This window comes from Balaenoptera musculus, chromosome 20 (genome assembly GCF_009873245.2).
Source record: "Balaenoptera musculus isolate JJ_BM4_2016_0621 chromosome 20, mBalMus1.pri.v3, whole genome shotgun sequence".
Lineage (NCBI taxonomy): Eukaryota > Metazoa > Chordata > Mammalia > Artiodactyla > Balaenopteridae > Balaenoptera > Balaenoptera musculus.
Genome location: NC_045804.1, coordinates 21,715,388 through 21,731,204, shown reverse-complemented (window position 1 = coordinate 21,731,204; position 15,817 = coordinate 21,715,388). Strand labels below are relative to the sequence as shown.

Below are 15,817 nucleotides of genomic sequence, written 5' to 3'. Positions count from 1 at the left end.
AGGAAGGGAAGGGCTGTTCGCTGCCAGCTGACGTTCTGCAGACCGAGCTGCCTGCATCTGTGCCAAGGGTGTGGCCACTGGCAAAATCTGAGTGAGACAGGGGTGGGGAGAGAGAGAAATGTACGGATTCCTACAGCACATCCGGAGCCCTATCTTAAACTGTCCCGAATTGGCCTCCCCAAGAGGGAGGATGAGATCAAAGTCTCACCCATGATGAAGGACAAGAGGTCATACATTCATTCGACAAACATTTACTGGGCACACTACGTGCCAAGCAGCACACTCTGCACAGGAATGCAGTTGTGAAAGACAGCATACCTGTCCTGGGAAATGTCACACTGGAGTGGGAGAGACAGACAAGTAAACAGTCAACAGTGCTACAGTGCAATCAGAGGAAAGGAAGAGACAAGCACAGGACACAATAAGAGGTCAGAGGAGAGGCACCTCTCCCAGACTCAGGAGTGAAGAGGTAGTCAGAGAGTCGGCCTGGAGGAGGTCACACCCAACACACTGAGTCGAGAAGAATGAGGAGGAATTAGATCAGTGAACGTGGAAGGAGAGGCATTCCTAGGCAGCAGGAACAGCCTGTGCAAAGGTCTGGGGGTGGTACAGAGAGAACCCTGCTGGCACGGGCCATGATCTGGTGCAGCTGAGTGAGGAGCGAAGCAGAGGAGTGGTCAAAGTAGGAAAGCCTTTGTCACAGATGCTAAGGAGTTTGGATGTTGTTTTAAAGACAGCTGGGCTTTCATCAAAAGGTTTAAGAGGAGGAGGTGACTGATCAGATTTGCATTTTAGAAAAATGAGTCTAGTAACCAAGTGGGGAAGAGGTTCCCAGGGTGCAAGATGGGAAAGTGAGAGACCACTAAGGAAGCTACAGTCATAATCCAGTGAGAAATGGTGAGGACCCGTGCAGTAGAAACTAACACAACAGGGACTTCTCTGGAGGCTCAGTGATTAAGAATCCGCCTGCCAATGCAGGGGACACAGGTTAGATTCCTCGTCCAGGAAGATCCCACATGCCGCGGAGCAGCTAAGCCCATGTGCCACAACTACTGAAGCCCCCATGTCTAGAGCCCGTGCTCAGCAACAAGAGAAGCACCGCAATGAGAAGCCTACGCACCGCAATGAAGAGTAGCCCCGGCTCGCCGCAACTAGGGAAAACCCGCGCGCAGCAACGAAGACCCAACGCAGCCAAAAATTAATTAATTTTTTTTAAAAAGTGACCTTTAAAAAAAAAAGAAACTAACACACTGTAAAGCAACTATACTCCAATAAAAAATAATCAAAATAAAATGTAAAAAAAACACCCAAATATCTATGTCTTAATTTTTCTATTTCCTACTCATTTAGTAAAGTAAGTAAGTCATGGAATTGAAAAAAAAAAAAAAGGTGAGGACCTGAATTTAGGGCAGTTCTGAGGAGAGGAAGAGGAAGACACAGATCTGAGAGGTATTTAGGAAGTAGACTTATTGGACGCGGTGACCAGCATGGGGAGTTGAGGGTGGGGGAAGGGAGAAGAGGATGAGGCCCAGGTCCTGACTTGGGTGTTGAGTGAATCAGATGAGGAGGCCTTGAATAGAGATGGGGAATCTGGGCGGAGGAGAAAGTTTGGACTGGAAACAGACGAGTTCAACACGGAGTCTCTTGAGTTTAACACGATGTCTCTTGCAGACATCTGGGGGAGATATTCAGCTTCGGGGTGGAGGTAAGGTGTGGGGCTAGAGATGAACACTTGGGACGCAGCGTAGCTGCTGTGCTTAAAACCATGTGTGTGGTTGTGATCGCTGAGAAGAATTTGCACATTTGAGAATGTGTAGACTCTGTCTTCCTGCCCCCAGGCAAAACGGGCTGAGATAAGGTAAGTGAAACTGCTTGGCCTGACACGTGGGTCAGAACGGATGCTCAGTAAATTGCAGCTGAATGAATAGTAGGTCAATAATCAAGAATAATCATTTAGTCTAATGTTTTGCTTCCAAACACGATCAACATCATTCCCCTCTTTCTTTCAAAACTTTCTGTCCTATTGTCTCTCTCTTTTTTTAATCCTATTGTCTCGGGATCCTGAGAATTGGGAAGTTCTTCTAATGTGCACCTCACACACATTCCTCCCTTCAGATTCCAGTCCTTGAGTCTTGATCATCTTGCTCGCTATATTCACCAGCTGCTCACCCTCTTTCCCTGCCTCCTACACTCTCCCTTTGCTGATATTTTTAAACTGTTTTATTTTCAGACAGTATTCGTCACAGCCATCGGCTGCCTATTGGAGGTATTTTCATCAAATATTGTATTTGTGTAGTTAAATCATAACTTTCCATAGAGGAAAACAATGACACAAATAATCCAGAAATGATCAATTTTAAATGACTTCTAATTGGGTTGGGAAGCCGCTTCAGTCCTTGCATCCGAATATGGGTTTGTTAGATAATCCAAAAGTCAAATTCAAGCAAAATGGCCATATTAGGGAAATTGATACAAGAGGAACTTGCCTAGAAACTGACCAATTGTTCCATCCCAAGGCCTTCAACATGGCACCCAGCCTTCTATCTATCCACCTTTCTATCCACCCATCCATTCCATCTATCCATCTTCCCATCCATCTGTCCTCCAAATCTATCTGTCTGTCCACCCATCCATCTATCTCTCTAAAAACATCTTTTGAATGTCTGCTGTATTCCAGACACTGCACTAGGTGCTGAGGGATATGAAAATAAATGAGACCTGGAACCAAGAATCTTCCAATCCAAATGCGGGAAAAGACCCAAGATTAAAAATGACTCAATCTTAGAAATGTTCTAAAAGAAGAATTAGAAGACATAACTCTTTCTAGAGGAATCAGGGAAGGCTTCATAAGAAAGGATCTTGAAGGAGGAGAAAAATTTGGAGGTGCACAGTTTTACCTCTCACAGGGATACAGGGCAGAGGGGCAAGACTTACACCCCAATATATAGGCTACACCTGGGCATGGGGAATCTACCCACGGGACTTTAAACCATGTCACTTCTCTTGGCCTCAGTATATTTATCATTATATCAAAAGTGTTGTAATGTGGTTTTTCTAACTATGCTCCACTGAATGTAGAGTAACAAGCTGTCTCAGTTTGCCCCAGTTTGAGAGATTTCTTGGGATTTGGGACTTTTGATGCTAAAACAGGACAGATCCAGGATGAGTTGCTCACCCTAATTGAAGGGTGACCCTTACAGATACCATAGGGAGGTCACAGAGGCAGGAAGTAGGGAAAGCAGGACTCAGGGCAGAGGACAGTCCAGGGGGCTCAGAGCCCCGACTTTCACTCTCACTGGATCAGTCACGACTTTTTTGCACATTGAGTTTCTCTGTTAGATTTTGTTGGAAGAAACATTGCAACTACTTTTTAAAACTGTTTGAAAACCATTGGACTAAATGGTCTCTAGTGTCCCTACAGTCTTTTGAAATTAAAATTATGTATCTATATGGGAGTTCCCTGGTGGCCTAGTGGTTAGGATTCTGGGCTTTCATTGCCGTGGCCCGGGTTCAATTCCTGGTCGGGGAACTGAGATCCTGTAAGCGTCACAGCATGGCCAAAATATATATATTTTTTGGGGGGGGGCGGGAGTTGATTTTTCTCTCTCACTTCTTTCCATCATTCTGCCTCGTATTTTTTCCCTTTGTCTGATGAGATGCGCAGGGGACTATAAGACAGGTATAAGTATTTTGGCTCAAAAATCTTCCTTCCTATAGGACTTTTAGAGGCTCTAAAATAAATGAGAATATACTAAACTAAATTAACATTGAGTTTTAAAATCCATAGCATTCCAAACCAGCCTGCAGGAAGGCATCCTTCATTTTATACCTTTCTCCCTCTCCACCCAGTACCACTTGTTCTGAAATTACATCTCAGGGGGTAAGTTCAGGAGTTGGGGGACAATGAATCAGCCTAAAGAATCCCTTCTTGTTTCTTTGGGGTGGGGCCGCGAGCTGAAAGGGGACCAGGAGAAGCAGTTGGAAACAACATCCCAGCTCCTCCTCCCACCTCGGCTCCCTCTAGCCGCTCTAATTGAGGCCTGTCACAGGGAGAGAAGCCAGCTGCAAATTGCATTCATCAACGAATTACCGCAATTACAGCCTCAGCCCCAGCCTAATGGGGGCGACTCGTCCGGTCAGGCAGTCCCTTCCTCTGATTCAGAGGAGCCAAATGCTTTGGAATGCCAGGGTCATTTTCCCTGATCCAGACCGCACACTTTATCCTGGCCCTACACCCTGCCTTCAACCAATACATCAGGAAGGATGGATGTTCCCCCAAACTTCTCCGGGGTGCTTCTATCAACCATCACTGAAGTTCACCCAGCAATCTAGGCCCGATTCCCGCTGCTGTTCTTTTTTTTTTTTTTTTTTTTTTTTTTTATGGCAGCGTTGGGTCTTCGTTGCTGCGTGGGGGCCTTTTCTCTAGTTGCGGTGAGCGGGGGCTACTCTTTGTTGCGGTGAGTGGGCTTCTCATTGCAGTGGCTTCTCTTGTTGTGGAGCACAGGCTCTAGGCGCGTGGGCTTCAGTAGTTGCAGCACATGGGCTCAGTAGTTGTGGCTTGCAGGCTTAGATGCTCTGTGGCATGTGGGATCTTCCCGGACCAGGGATCGAACCCGTGTCCCCTGCATTGGCAGGTAGACTCTTTTTTTTTTTTTTAATATTATTTTATTTATTTATTTGGTTGCGTCAGGTCTTAGTTGTGGCAGGCAGGCTCCTTAGTTGTGGCATGCGAACTCTTAGTTGCGGCATGCATGTGGGATCTAGTTCCCCAACCAGGGATCGAACCTGGGCCCCCTGCTTTGGGAGCATGGAGTCTTAACCACTGAGTCACCAGGGAAGTCCCACCTGCTGCTGTTCTTTAAGCTGAGTTTCCTCCAGATGTGGTCCTGGGGAGAATTGATTTGCTGACAGTTCAAGGGCCTGTTAAGAATGCTTTCCTTGTTGCCAGAGGGCCAGCTCAACTCCTCCATCCCTCCTGCCCTTCTTGACGACACAGGGCCCAGGTTAGGGTGAGGTTCAGATGAAACCAGTGGAGGTGTAGTGGAAGTGTCACCTCCCAGAGGGAGAAACATGTGACCACGCACGCCTGTCCACAGCTGCTTCCTCACTCCCCTCCCTGGAACCAGCAATCCTGGTTTCAACAAGGTGTGTGTGTGTGTGTCAGAGAGAGACACATACCACAGGAAATGCACATGCTAGGGACAGGAGGATGTGGAAGGCATGACACTGGATCCCTCTGTGTGATCTGGGGTATGAAAGAACAACCAAATGCCCTCAGAGAGTACTCTTTCCCTGGCTTTTTTTTTTTTTTTTAATATTTATTTATTTATTTGTTTGTTTGGCTGCACCGGGTCTTAGTTGCAGCAGGTGGGCTCCTTAGTTGCGGCTCACCGGCTCCTTAGTTGTGGCATGTGAACTCTTAGTTGTGGCATGCATGTGGGATCTAGTTCCCTAACCAGGGGTTGAACCGGAGCCCCCTGCATTGGGAGTACAGAGTCTTAACCACTGAGCCATCAGGGAAGTTCCCTCTCTCCCCTGCTTTTTGAACCAGGATTCTGGCATCTCTACAAACAGGGCTGTGCCAGAGAAAAGGAAATTTCAGAAGTCAGTCCATCCATCCCCCAGCCTCTGGCCAGAAACAATCTTCTCTTCCTTTCTCCCAGTCCCTGTTTGAATTTGGGAGGGGTCAAGGAAAGGAGGTTTCTTTCCAGTGCTGAAGTTTCTAAGGAAGCCAGCCCAGATCCCCCACTTCCCTTCCAGAGAATGTATCCTGTGATGTTTAAGTAGAAGTCCAGCCTTGAGAATGAATTTCTCCTGAACTGTCCTTGCTCCGCAAGAGGAGGCAGGGATGGATACACCCAGTAAAGAAGGCGCACAACAGAAGTGATTTGAGTCAAATGTCCCCTGGGACCCCAAAGCTTTCTGTCCAGGGGAACGGGGGCTCAAGTGACCCATTGGCAAGGGAAGAGGTCAACAGGGGTGACCCAGTACCCCAGCTTCCTGGAGACTCTCGAAGAAACTCAGCATTTCATCCTGAGTTTCAGAAGAGAGAGGGCAGATCAAAGGCAGGAACCAAGGACAGTGGGGGTAGGAAGGGACCAAGAAACAGATGGAGGGGGAAACAAGGTGGGACAAGAGCAGTTAAGGGCTGAGGTTGAGACCCAGAGTGAGAGTAGAAAGAGAACTGGATTGCCAAACAAGGACAGCAGTCAGGGCACTGGCCTGCCCAGGTCAGTGACTTTTTCGTCTCTCGGTCTACACCCTGAGTGGTGCCCCTGATGCCCCGCCCAGGCCCCTCTGCTGGCTGTGAGTGTTGGCTCCAATGACTCCAAAGGCTCCCAGTGGCCCCTTCTCTGGAGACTTGAGCAACCAGCAGCCAATCAGCTGACTGATGGGGTATGGGGGTGGGGGTACCAACCTCAGGGGGCTCCTTTCTGTGGTCCCAGTCTCCATCCAGAGCTTTCCTACAGGGTGAAGCCCAAATTAGACTCCAGCTGTGAGAGGGGGTCCTTGCTTAGCCCCTCCCCTACTCCATCCTGCTTCCCTCCCTCCCCTTCTCCTGAGACTTTGCCCTCAATAAACCACGTGCCCCTGAATCCCTGTCTCAGGCTCTGCATCGAGGAGACCGCATCTAGAACACTACTGTGCACAGGTTACACCTTTAGCTCCAGCACCTAGGATGGTGTGTCAGTGCCCAATAAGGCTAAATCTTATGATATTATAGGGGATTAATTGAAAAAATACATGACTGCTTGAATTAATGCTCTGGGTGGGAGATAAGTGGGTGGGGGTTTTTATTGTAGAACTGCCCTCCCCCGTGTACACACACACACACACACACACACACACTCACACACATGCAGTGTTAACCTGATCCCCATGGCTCATCCCAGTACATGCCGTCTGCGTATAGACCACCTGCTTATGTTTGTGCAAACTCAGGAGCAGATAATCTAGCTGGTGGATTATCCAGACCCCCAGCTGGCATCTTCCCCTTCAATGTCTCCTGCCTGAGCTCTCTTTCTGCTCCAACACCTTTTGGGGGTTGGGAGAGGGTTAGGCAGAGGAAGGCAGCAGGGGAGGGCAAGATGATGAAACTTCAGTCTGTCAACACTGTTGCTACTATCTCAGCAGTATGATGAAAGGTCACAAACTATTGAGTAAAATCAGGATAGGAATTTTCTGTGGACTCCAGGTAACTGGGCTTATCGTGAAATAGACAGTTAAAGAGATGTTTATAGAGTGAAAACACCCTAAGTGAAGCTACAAAATCACCTGCAAAGTAATCAGGTTTGGATCAGTGAGAATCATAGTTTGATAAGGTGTTTTAAGATAATCTGAGAGACTTCCATGGTGGTCCCGTGGTTAGGACTCCTTGCTTCCACTGCAGGGGGCCTGGGTTCAATCCCTGGTCGGGGAGCTAAGATCCCCACATGTCACGAGGCCAAAAAAGTAAATAAATAAATAATACCTTGAGATATGCAAAGTCTTGACCTATCCTGAAAGCTTTCCAGGAAGGAGGTGAGCAGGTCTTTCACACTGTTCAGTCCTCCCTGTCGAGAAGACCCTTCTGTAATCTCCCCTCTTTCTTCCAGATTGCCGCAGTTTGGTCTGTTTCTCTTCTGATTTCAGCAGAAAGGAAGAACAATGGCTCTCCCGTTCTTTTACCCCTAATGCTCCTTCCCCCAAATATCTGGACCTGCATTGTCAATAGAAATAGAATGCGAACAGCAAATGTAATTTTAGAATTTCTGGTAACCACATTTTTTAAAGGTAAAATGAAGCAGATGAAACTAATTTTAATGAAGCATTTTATTTAACTCAATATATCCAAAAATTCAACACATCTATATTAAAAAGTATTCATGAGATGTTTACATTCTTTTTTCATACTAAGACTTCAAAATCTGTTGTGTATTTCACACTTACGGCATGTCCCAGTTCAGTTCGGTTACATTTCTCAGGTTCAGTGGCCACGTGTGGCTGGTGGCTGCCAGATGGGATAGCACAAGTCCAGACCTTGGGAGTCCCTTCCCCAACACCTGCTATACACTCAGCTCCTCTGGGGTGGGAGGCAGAGAATGGGAATCTAGATACAGTTTGACCATCCTGGGGCGACCTTGGGAGGAGCTGGGAGAGGGGAGGGGTGAACAGACTCCAGGGAGCATCCCAGGCCAGGCAACTAATTACTGGGAAGGGAGGAAGGAAGCTGTGTCTATTAAACCTCAACCTCAGATCTTGCCTCCTGAGCAGTAGGTAGGGCCAAGAAAATACTTCCAAGCCCATGGTCCTCCAAGTCCCTAGTTAATCAGAATACTTAATTCCAGTTCCTTAATCTGCTTCTTCTCCCCACCTCCTCCAGGAAGCCTTCCCAGGTAAACTCTCCAACCTTATTTGGTAGTTTCTTTCCTGAGTGCTGTCAGCATTTATAGACTAAAACCACTTCTTCACTGCGGTGACACCCCAACCCTCCAATCCTTGAGTGGACACCCTACCTTCCATAGATGTGAGATGATCACCTACTGTGTGCCCACCACTGCCCTGGGGCTAGAGTGGTGTGCAAAATGGATGAAGGCTGTCCTGTACAACGTGGAAATGAATGCAGACAGTAAACAAACTTGAAAACAAAACAAGGTAATTTCAGAGAGTGCTAAGATGAAGGGAGAAAGATCATTAAGGAGTTCCCCACACCCACCTTGTACTGAGGACCATGGAAAGTGAACCAGAAAAGATCTGATATTGTGTACTCAACCCCCTCACTTTACAGATGGGTAAACTGAGGCCAGGGGACAAGGAAGGGCTTGGTCAAGGTCACAGAAGTTGGTGGCAGGGCCACGTCTTACTCTGAGGTTACTTTCTGCGGTGCTGCCTGGCCAGAGTTGTGGCTCTGTTCCTCCCCCATTATAGACTGGGAGCATTCCAGGGAATGAGCAAGCACTTCTGCCTTCTCTCTCCCGAAGGAGAAGAGTCAGCATCTGGAATGGAAAGCAGTGAGTGATCTTACAAAAACAAACACAATCAAAATCGCAAAACCTCACTTTCAGCAATCTTTAAAAGCCAGCTGTCAGCCCCACCCTCCTCCCCCAATCTCCACCAGATTTAATAGGCGGGGATGGGAGGTACTAAAGAGATACACTCTCCTGCCTGCCTCACTCCCCACCATCCCGATCCACCCAGGAGGGGCATAGACCCAGGATTAGCCCAGAGGCCTGAATGAACTCAACAGAGATGGAGCCCCAAACAACGCAGAGTGGCCGAGGGATATGATACTTCACGCCTCTGCTTCCTGTTCCAGGAGTCCGTGAGCTCTAGTGGCTGGTGGGGGTCCCCACTAGGGGAGTGGGGGAGGTCCAGGTCCCCGGCCGCCCTCCTTCAGGCTCAGATCTGTTCTCCACGTTCCCTTCACAGCCTACGCTCCTAATCTCCGCCGCACTCCCTCCCTGAGCCAAGTCCCGGGGATTTATTTCAGGAGCTGTTTCGCCCACTCCTCCTGCCATCTGTGAGAAGCTGGGTGCTTAGGGAGTCCTCACCATCTGCCCACCTCCGCCATCAACCAGGCAGCCCCGGGTGGGGCTCAATCCCCAGGCCTGAAAATCCTCTACCGTATCGCTGGTGATTTTTTTCTTACCTGCCATAAAGCAGGAGCACTGTGATGTCTACTCCCGCACCCGACCCACACACACACCCTTCGGCTTGAAGAGGCCTTGGAACTTGAGGATGGAGGATGAGGAGGCTGAATTAAATTCCCCCCAACACACACACCCAAACCCACTCTCTATACACACACACACACACACACACACACTTCGGCACTATCTAGAAAAATTAAAAATAAGTGTACCCTTTGACACAACAATTACACTTCTAGGAATCATATTACAGGAAATCTCACCCCAGTGTACAAAGAAATATGTACAAGGAAGTTCATTGCTGGGGACATGCTGTGGATTTAATTAATAAATGAGGGTCCATTCATACAATGGAATCTCATGTAGTCATCAAAAAGAATGAGAAAATCCATATGTCCTGACATTGAATTATGCCCAAGATATAAATGAGAAAAGCAAAACTGTACACGATATGCCTGAGATAACCCCATGTGTCATTCATATATATATATACATATATATATACTTTTTTTAATATATGCAGAGAAAAAATATCTGAAAGATTATATGTAAAAACCTGTTCACAATGTTTAGCTAGCTCTGAAGTTTAGACTATGGGGCTCTCCATTTTCTAAGTTTCTAAGTTTCTTTTACAACAAAGACCTATTACTTTTATAATCAAGTGAGGAAGGGGGGAACTGTTTTTAAAAACAATTTTTAAAGGAAGGAGGGAAGAACAAACACCCTCCTCTGTCTTAGCCAGAGGAAGAGGTTCCATGACACCCACCCACAAACTCCCCAGCCGTGGTCCTGCAGATGGTCTTGGAAATGATGTGTGGTTACAGACTGCCCATTCCTTACAGCCCTGTGCTGGCCTGGGCTTTCCTTACTGCCTTTGCTCCCTCCCCTCCCACTGGCCTCCGTTCAGAAAATGCCCATGTTGGAGAACAGGCTGTCCTGTGTGCTCCTAGCGCTTCAGCGGAACTCAGTGCTTCCCAGGCCCTGGTGGAGGTGTCCATCTCCAGAAAGACTTGGTATGACACATGGTCAGTGTGAAAGGAGGGTGGGGACTTCTGGCCAGATTTGAGGCCAGAGCTCTGCTGGGCTTTGAAGATAAAGCCCCCGCGCGCCTCAGGAAGGGGAGTGGGGGAGTGGAAAGCTGGTCCCTAATCTAATCAAGGCAGGGAGGGAGGGAAGGAGGGGGAGGTCAGAGCTCTGAGGTCCTGGACTTGCTCCCTGTCTCCAACCTCCTGTTGTCTGCCCAAGGGAGTCCAAAGAGCTGGCCTGGGAGGAAGGATCTGGACGCACCACTAAGTAGCCGTGTCCTCGGGCAAGTCGCTGCCCCCTTAGGGACTTCTTTCCTCCCTTTTTGCTACTTTTTCTCCTCCTTGAGCACATGCAGCATGGGAGGACTGGAGGGGGCGTGGGAAGGTGAGGGACCAGTGCCGTCTTTGCCCTCATGAGGGCTTTGGGGAAGCACAGGGCACCCAGGAAAAGTGCACTCCATCTGGATTTTACCATCCAACCTGTGCAAGAAGAAGAGGTGGCTGGGGCGGGGAGGGGGGTGTGGGGGGCGGTGGCTGGGTGGGGGTGACTGGGGGGTGCAGCTCAGAAGGGAGCCCCAACTCCGGGACTACTGGTTTCCTTCAACTTCACCTCACAGGCAACCAGCCCCTGCCCCCACTCTTAGCCCCTAGACACCCTCAGCCCTTAAGGAGCCTCTTCTTCCTCAGCACCCACCTCAGGGTCTCAAAGAAATTCTCCTAAATAAAGAAGCTGAGACAAAGAAACTACAACCTACCTGCAATCCTGATCCCACCCCCGTCCCAAGCAACTGGCCCAGAGTTCAACACGCAGAACCCCTGAGGTGGTCCCCTCCCTCCCAGCCCTCCATCCCTTTGATGGACTAAGGCAGGAGGATTATTACAAAGCTCCGGACCCTTATCCAGCCAGAATGTAGCTTTCTAATCAGAATGCCCCCGTGCTGCCCTCTCCCCACAACCCTTCAGAGCAACTGGCTTCTCCATCTCCCTTGCCGCCAGCACGCCCCTTCCTCCACCCCCCAGGGGGTCAGGGCACAGGGGTGTGGGGAAGAGCCAGGACATTCACAGGTCTCCTGTGGACCATGGCCCCCACCCAGGGCTGGAGAGGGGTTGGGGGAGAAGAGGGGAGCAGAAAACAGTTCTAATAAGATAGGGAGGGAGGCTGATTGCAGAACCATAGAGCTGGCACCATGAATGCCTCTCTGCTAGGGATGGGGGAGCACCTCTGCATACATAGTCCCCCAAATCCAGAGACCTCAGTCCCCCAGGTGACCAAAAATGGAGAGAACGTGTCCTTGGAGATTTTGAGACAAGAGAGCAAAACTGGGGTGGAATGGGGAAGAAAGATCTCCCAGCAAGACCTAGGGTCCTTCCAGCCAGGTCCTCCCCAGCCTGTTCCTGGGCTGCAGAAGAGGACTCTACCCTGAGGACTGGGAGAGATGAGTCACAGGTGTGGGTAGAGGGCGGCCAGGTAGCACGTGTCCCCAGCAGAACCAGCCCAGCAGCTCTGTCGAGCACGCCCCAGCACTGACGCAGACTTGGGCACCCTTCCGGATGGATGCACATCCACCCCCGTCCTGCCAGCCACCTTGAGGGCCGGGAGAAGGGGCGTGCATGGGTGTTAGCCAATCTGACCTGGCCCAGACTCAGCAAACTCAGCTTCTGCCAGCTGGCTAGGAAGAAACGAGTTCCTTAGGAAGGCTCCCCCAGGATGCGGTTGCCAGCACCTCCCCTCCCTCCCCAGGTCCTTTCATCTGATTCTGGAGCAGGGACTCTGAAAATGCTCTGGGGATCCCATGTTTGCACAAAGGGTGGGCATGGGACTGGGGGGCTGGAAAGAATTGTGCTTGGTTTTTACTTACGACTCCCACTCAGATTAGGAAGATCTAATTGTCCTCAGACACACCTGGCCCTCATGCTGGTGAGGTAGGCGTGGCCCTGAAAGTCTGGGCAGGGGTATTCAGGCTCTCACGACACTAGCATTTTATTCTTACGATCAATGCTAACATTGGTGGTCTACGTGGATATCCAGCCGTCCTCACTCACACCAGGCTCAAACAGCTACTAGACTTCCCCTCTCTTGGGAATAGCTACCATTCTCAGAGCTGGACGACACATGGCTTAGTCACAGGTGCCTGGCTGGTTCAATCCAGCTCAGGCCTCCCCAGCACCCATCACTGCCACTGCTGCCAGTGAGCTGCAGTCAGCAGGACTGAGCACACAGAGGTGGCTTAAGGCCAGGAGGAAATTACTTTCCATTCTCTCCACATCCCTCAAGTTGTGTATTGGGGCCCAAGTTGTGTATTGGGGTTGGGAGAGGAAATCAGACTAACCACCTGAGTGTTGCGGACGGGGCAGACCTACCTACATAGACCTAAGAGGTGTCCCCAAGGGCAAGGACCTAGGAGCAGCTCACACCAGCAAAACTTGAAGTTAAATCTGCAAGGACCAGCTGGGATCGGGGGCAAGTCAGAGGCAGAGGAGGAGGGGAGGGGAGGAAAGTGGAAGAAAGAAGGGACCCAAAAAACCCTGGCAGAGATCAGGCAATAGCATGGGGTTATTTCAACTCTCTATAATCCCCACCAGCCCATAAACACACAATCTAATTTTTTAGAAAAGTGCTTGCTTTGCAAATTCAGCTTCAAGATAAGTCCCTCCTCCCCACCCCTGCCTGCCCATATAGAAATCTTGGACTAACCCTGAGGCTAGGTAAGGAGAGGAAAATGCCAGACCAAGGTTAGAGCTACAACGTCATCAGTCTTTAATAACTTATAGGCAAATGCTAAAAAATAGTTAATAATAATACAGAGGACACACGTGGCTTATAAAAATGGTTGTGAGTCTACAAAGGTGGGGAGGAGTTCTTGGCACTTTCATACGAAGAGAAAAATATTGACTATTACGACTGGCACCCCTAGAAAAGCAACCGGGGGGAGACCCCTCAGTTGGGGGGAGGGGCAAGAGCTAGTTCTCCTTTATTCCAAATGCATCCTCCAAGAAACTCTCCTTCACCCCCAAACACATCTAATCAAAAAGCCAGAGAAGAAAAACAGGAAACAGGGTCGAGGTAGAGTCAGTTTACATTTAAGCCTCCACAGTCCTGCAGCCTCCACTTCTCCAGAAGTGAGGATGAGGGAGAGATGTGAGAAGATATCCCATCGCCCATCGCCCACCCCAGTGCTGCCCCAAAACAGGACCCCCGGTGTCCTCCTTGGTCCTCCATTGAGGTGAACAGGTCCTTGCACCCTGGGGCTAAGTGAGGGGCCACAGGCTCCACTTGGCTGTCCAAGTGTGCAGACCCCTACTGGTGAGGAGGGGGCAGCCTCAGGTCACCGTCTCTTCTTGCCTGTCCGGGCAGCCTTCTTTCTCTTGAGGATCATCTCATACAGGCGCTCCAGGCCTGGCTGCAGGCCCAGCCCGTCCACAGCACTGCAGCCCTGCACGTGGGTGAGTGGGGCCGCAGCCAGCTCGCGGACTGCCAGCCTCTTCTCCACCTCGGCTGCGCTCAGTGCCCCAGGCTGATCCTGCTTGTTGGCCAGCACCAGGACAGGCACGCCCTGGTTGTCCGAGGCCCGGCTGATCCGGTGTAGCTCCACCTTGGCCTCCTCCAGCCGCTCAGCCTCAGCAGCATCCACCACAAACACCAGCCCGTCTGTCCGGCGTGTGTAGGAGCGCCACAGTGGTCGAAGCTTCTCCTGCCCCCCCACGTCCCACACTTGGAAGGTGATGCCACGGGACCCCCCCAGGGGCACCCGGATCTTCTCGGTGTTGAACCCTTTGGTGGGGACGCTCTGGACAAACTCTTTGAACTTGAGGCGGTAAAGAAGGGAGGTCTTTCCAGCCGAGTCCAGCCCAATGACCACAACGTGCAGGGCCTGGAAGTGAGGCAAGAAGGAGGCGGTGGGCGCCATCTCTGTCAGGTGGTTCCCCATGATGAACTCTGGCTAAGGTGCAGGTCCTGGGGCTCACAGGAGAGGCAGGGAGGAGGCCTTGAAACTGCAGCCTCTGGAGACCACAGCTGGGTTATCTGAACAGGGAAAGGTCATGGGAGAAAAGAGGAGGAGATGTTTAATAATAAACATGAAATTTGCAACTTCTTGATCATTTCCTAAATCAGCTGCTCATTTTTTTAATTCCTTTTTTTTTTTTTTTTTTTTAAAGCAGCTGCAGGTATAACAGAGGCTCTCCCCCCTCCCTGCGGGCCCTGACAAGGGCGATGAGACCTAGAGAAACCCCCAGGTCCCGGGACACTGAGGTTGGGGGGAGAGACCTCGATCGCCAGACAGTCAGCTTCCGCGCTTGTGGCGAGGTAGCAGGCACCGTGACCCGTTCCCCAGGAGAGAATCCTCGGGGAAACGTGCACCTGGGGGGGCAGAGGGCCCAAATTAAGAATCAGGGTACGGGCGCTGAGACCAGAGAGTGCGGCCCACTCCCACCCGCCTTCCACATCCCTAGGCGGTTGACACACCCCTTCTTACACAGAGACCCCCTCCCCACTGCCCCGCGACACTCCACTGCCCGCCTTCCTGCGATCGCCGACTCCAGCTCCCCAGGCCCCGCACCCGGATCGCCTCGGCTTGGCCTGAACAGCCCCTTTACCTTCCGACAGCCGCGCTCTCCCCGCTCCCCTCCGGGCCAGCCCCGCGAGGCTCCTCGCCGGCCTCCAGCCCGCTGGCACTGCGGGGCGGCCCGGGGCACTCTGCCTTAAAACCCGCGTGTGACGTCACGTGGCGCGGGCCAATCAGCGGCCCTGCGGCAGCGAGGCGGGGCGGGGCGGGGCGTGGAGATCAGCGGACTGGAACCCGGGCCACACTGTGATGGATGTCTGATCAATTGGTGACCGTTTTATTTGATATTTTCTACCATAATCTAATATTTGGAATTAAACTCGGGATAAATCCGGGATGGAAGGTGGGAGGGGCAAAAGGAACACGCGTGGCAGCGTTTGACCAGGGAGGAGAGGTGAAGAGCGTAATACTCTCAATACCACCACATCCCCCTCACCCAGGCAGAGATATCCACCCCACGTATACGCTCCCTTCGCCGGGTCCACTCGAGAGATGCTGACAAGTCTTCCTCCTTTATCCTTCCTAATTCAATGTTTTAACCTGTGTGAACATGGAACCCCGTAAAACAGCCTAAAGCCATTACCCCTATTGATCTTCG

The 15,817-nt window shown here is 50.6% G+C and overlaps 1 protein-coding gene across 2 annotated transcripts; it reads right to left on the bottom strand.

Annotated features, from left to right (window-relative positions):
* Positions 1 to 13,388: 13,388 nt before the first annotated feature.
* On the bottom strand, positions 13,389 to 15,342 carry ARL4D (ADP ribosylation factor like GTPase 4D). 2 transcript variants are annotated; one of them, XM_036838414.1, is made up of 3 exons: positions 15,251 to 15,329; positions 14,922 to 15,014; positions 13,389 to 14,678 (listed from the first exon to the last, which is right to left on the bottom strand). In XM_036838414.1, the coding sequence occupies exon 3, from the start codon at positions 14,581 to 14,583 to the stop codon at positions 13,981 to 13,983; it is 603 nt and encodes a 200-aa protein (XP_036694309.1). In that variant the 5' UTR covers positions 14,584 to 14,678; positions 14,922 to 15,014; positions 15,251 to 15,329; the 3' UTR covers positions 13,389 to 13,980. The 2 variants fall into 2 exon arrangements, with proteins under 2 accessions (XP_036694309.1, XP_036694308.1); XM_036838413.1 differs by lacking the exon at positions 14,922 to 15,014 and having other exon boundaries at positions 15,251 to 15,342.
* Between the last annotated feature and the right edge of the window lie 475 nt (positions 15,343 to 15,817).

What these genes read in the sequence shown, in the direction of transcription:
- ARL4D (XM_036838413.1), bottom strand. Translation starts at nt 14,583, where the DNA reads ATGGGGAACCACCTGACAGAGATGGCGCCCACCGCCTCCTTCTTGCCT.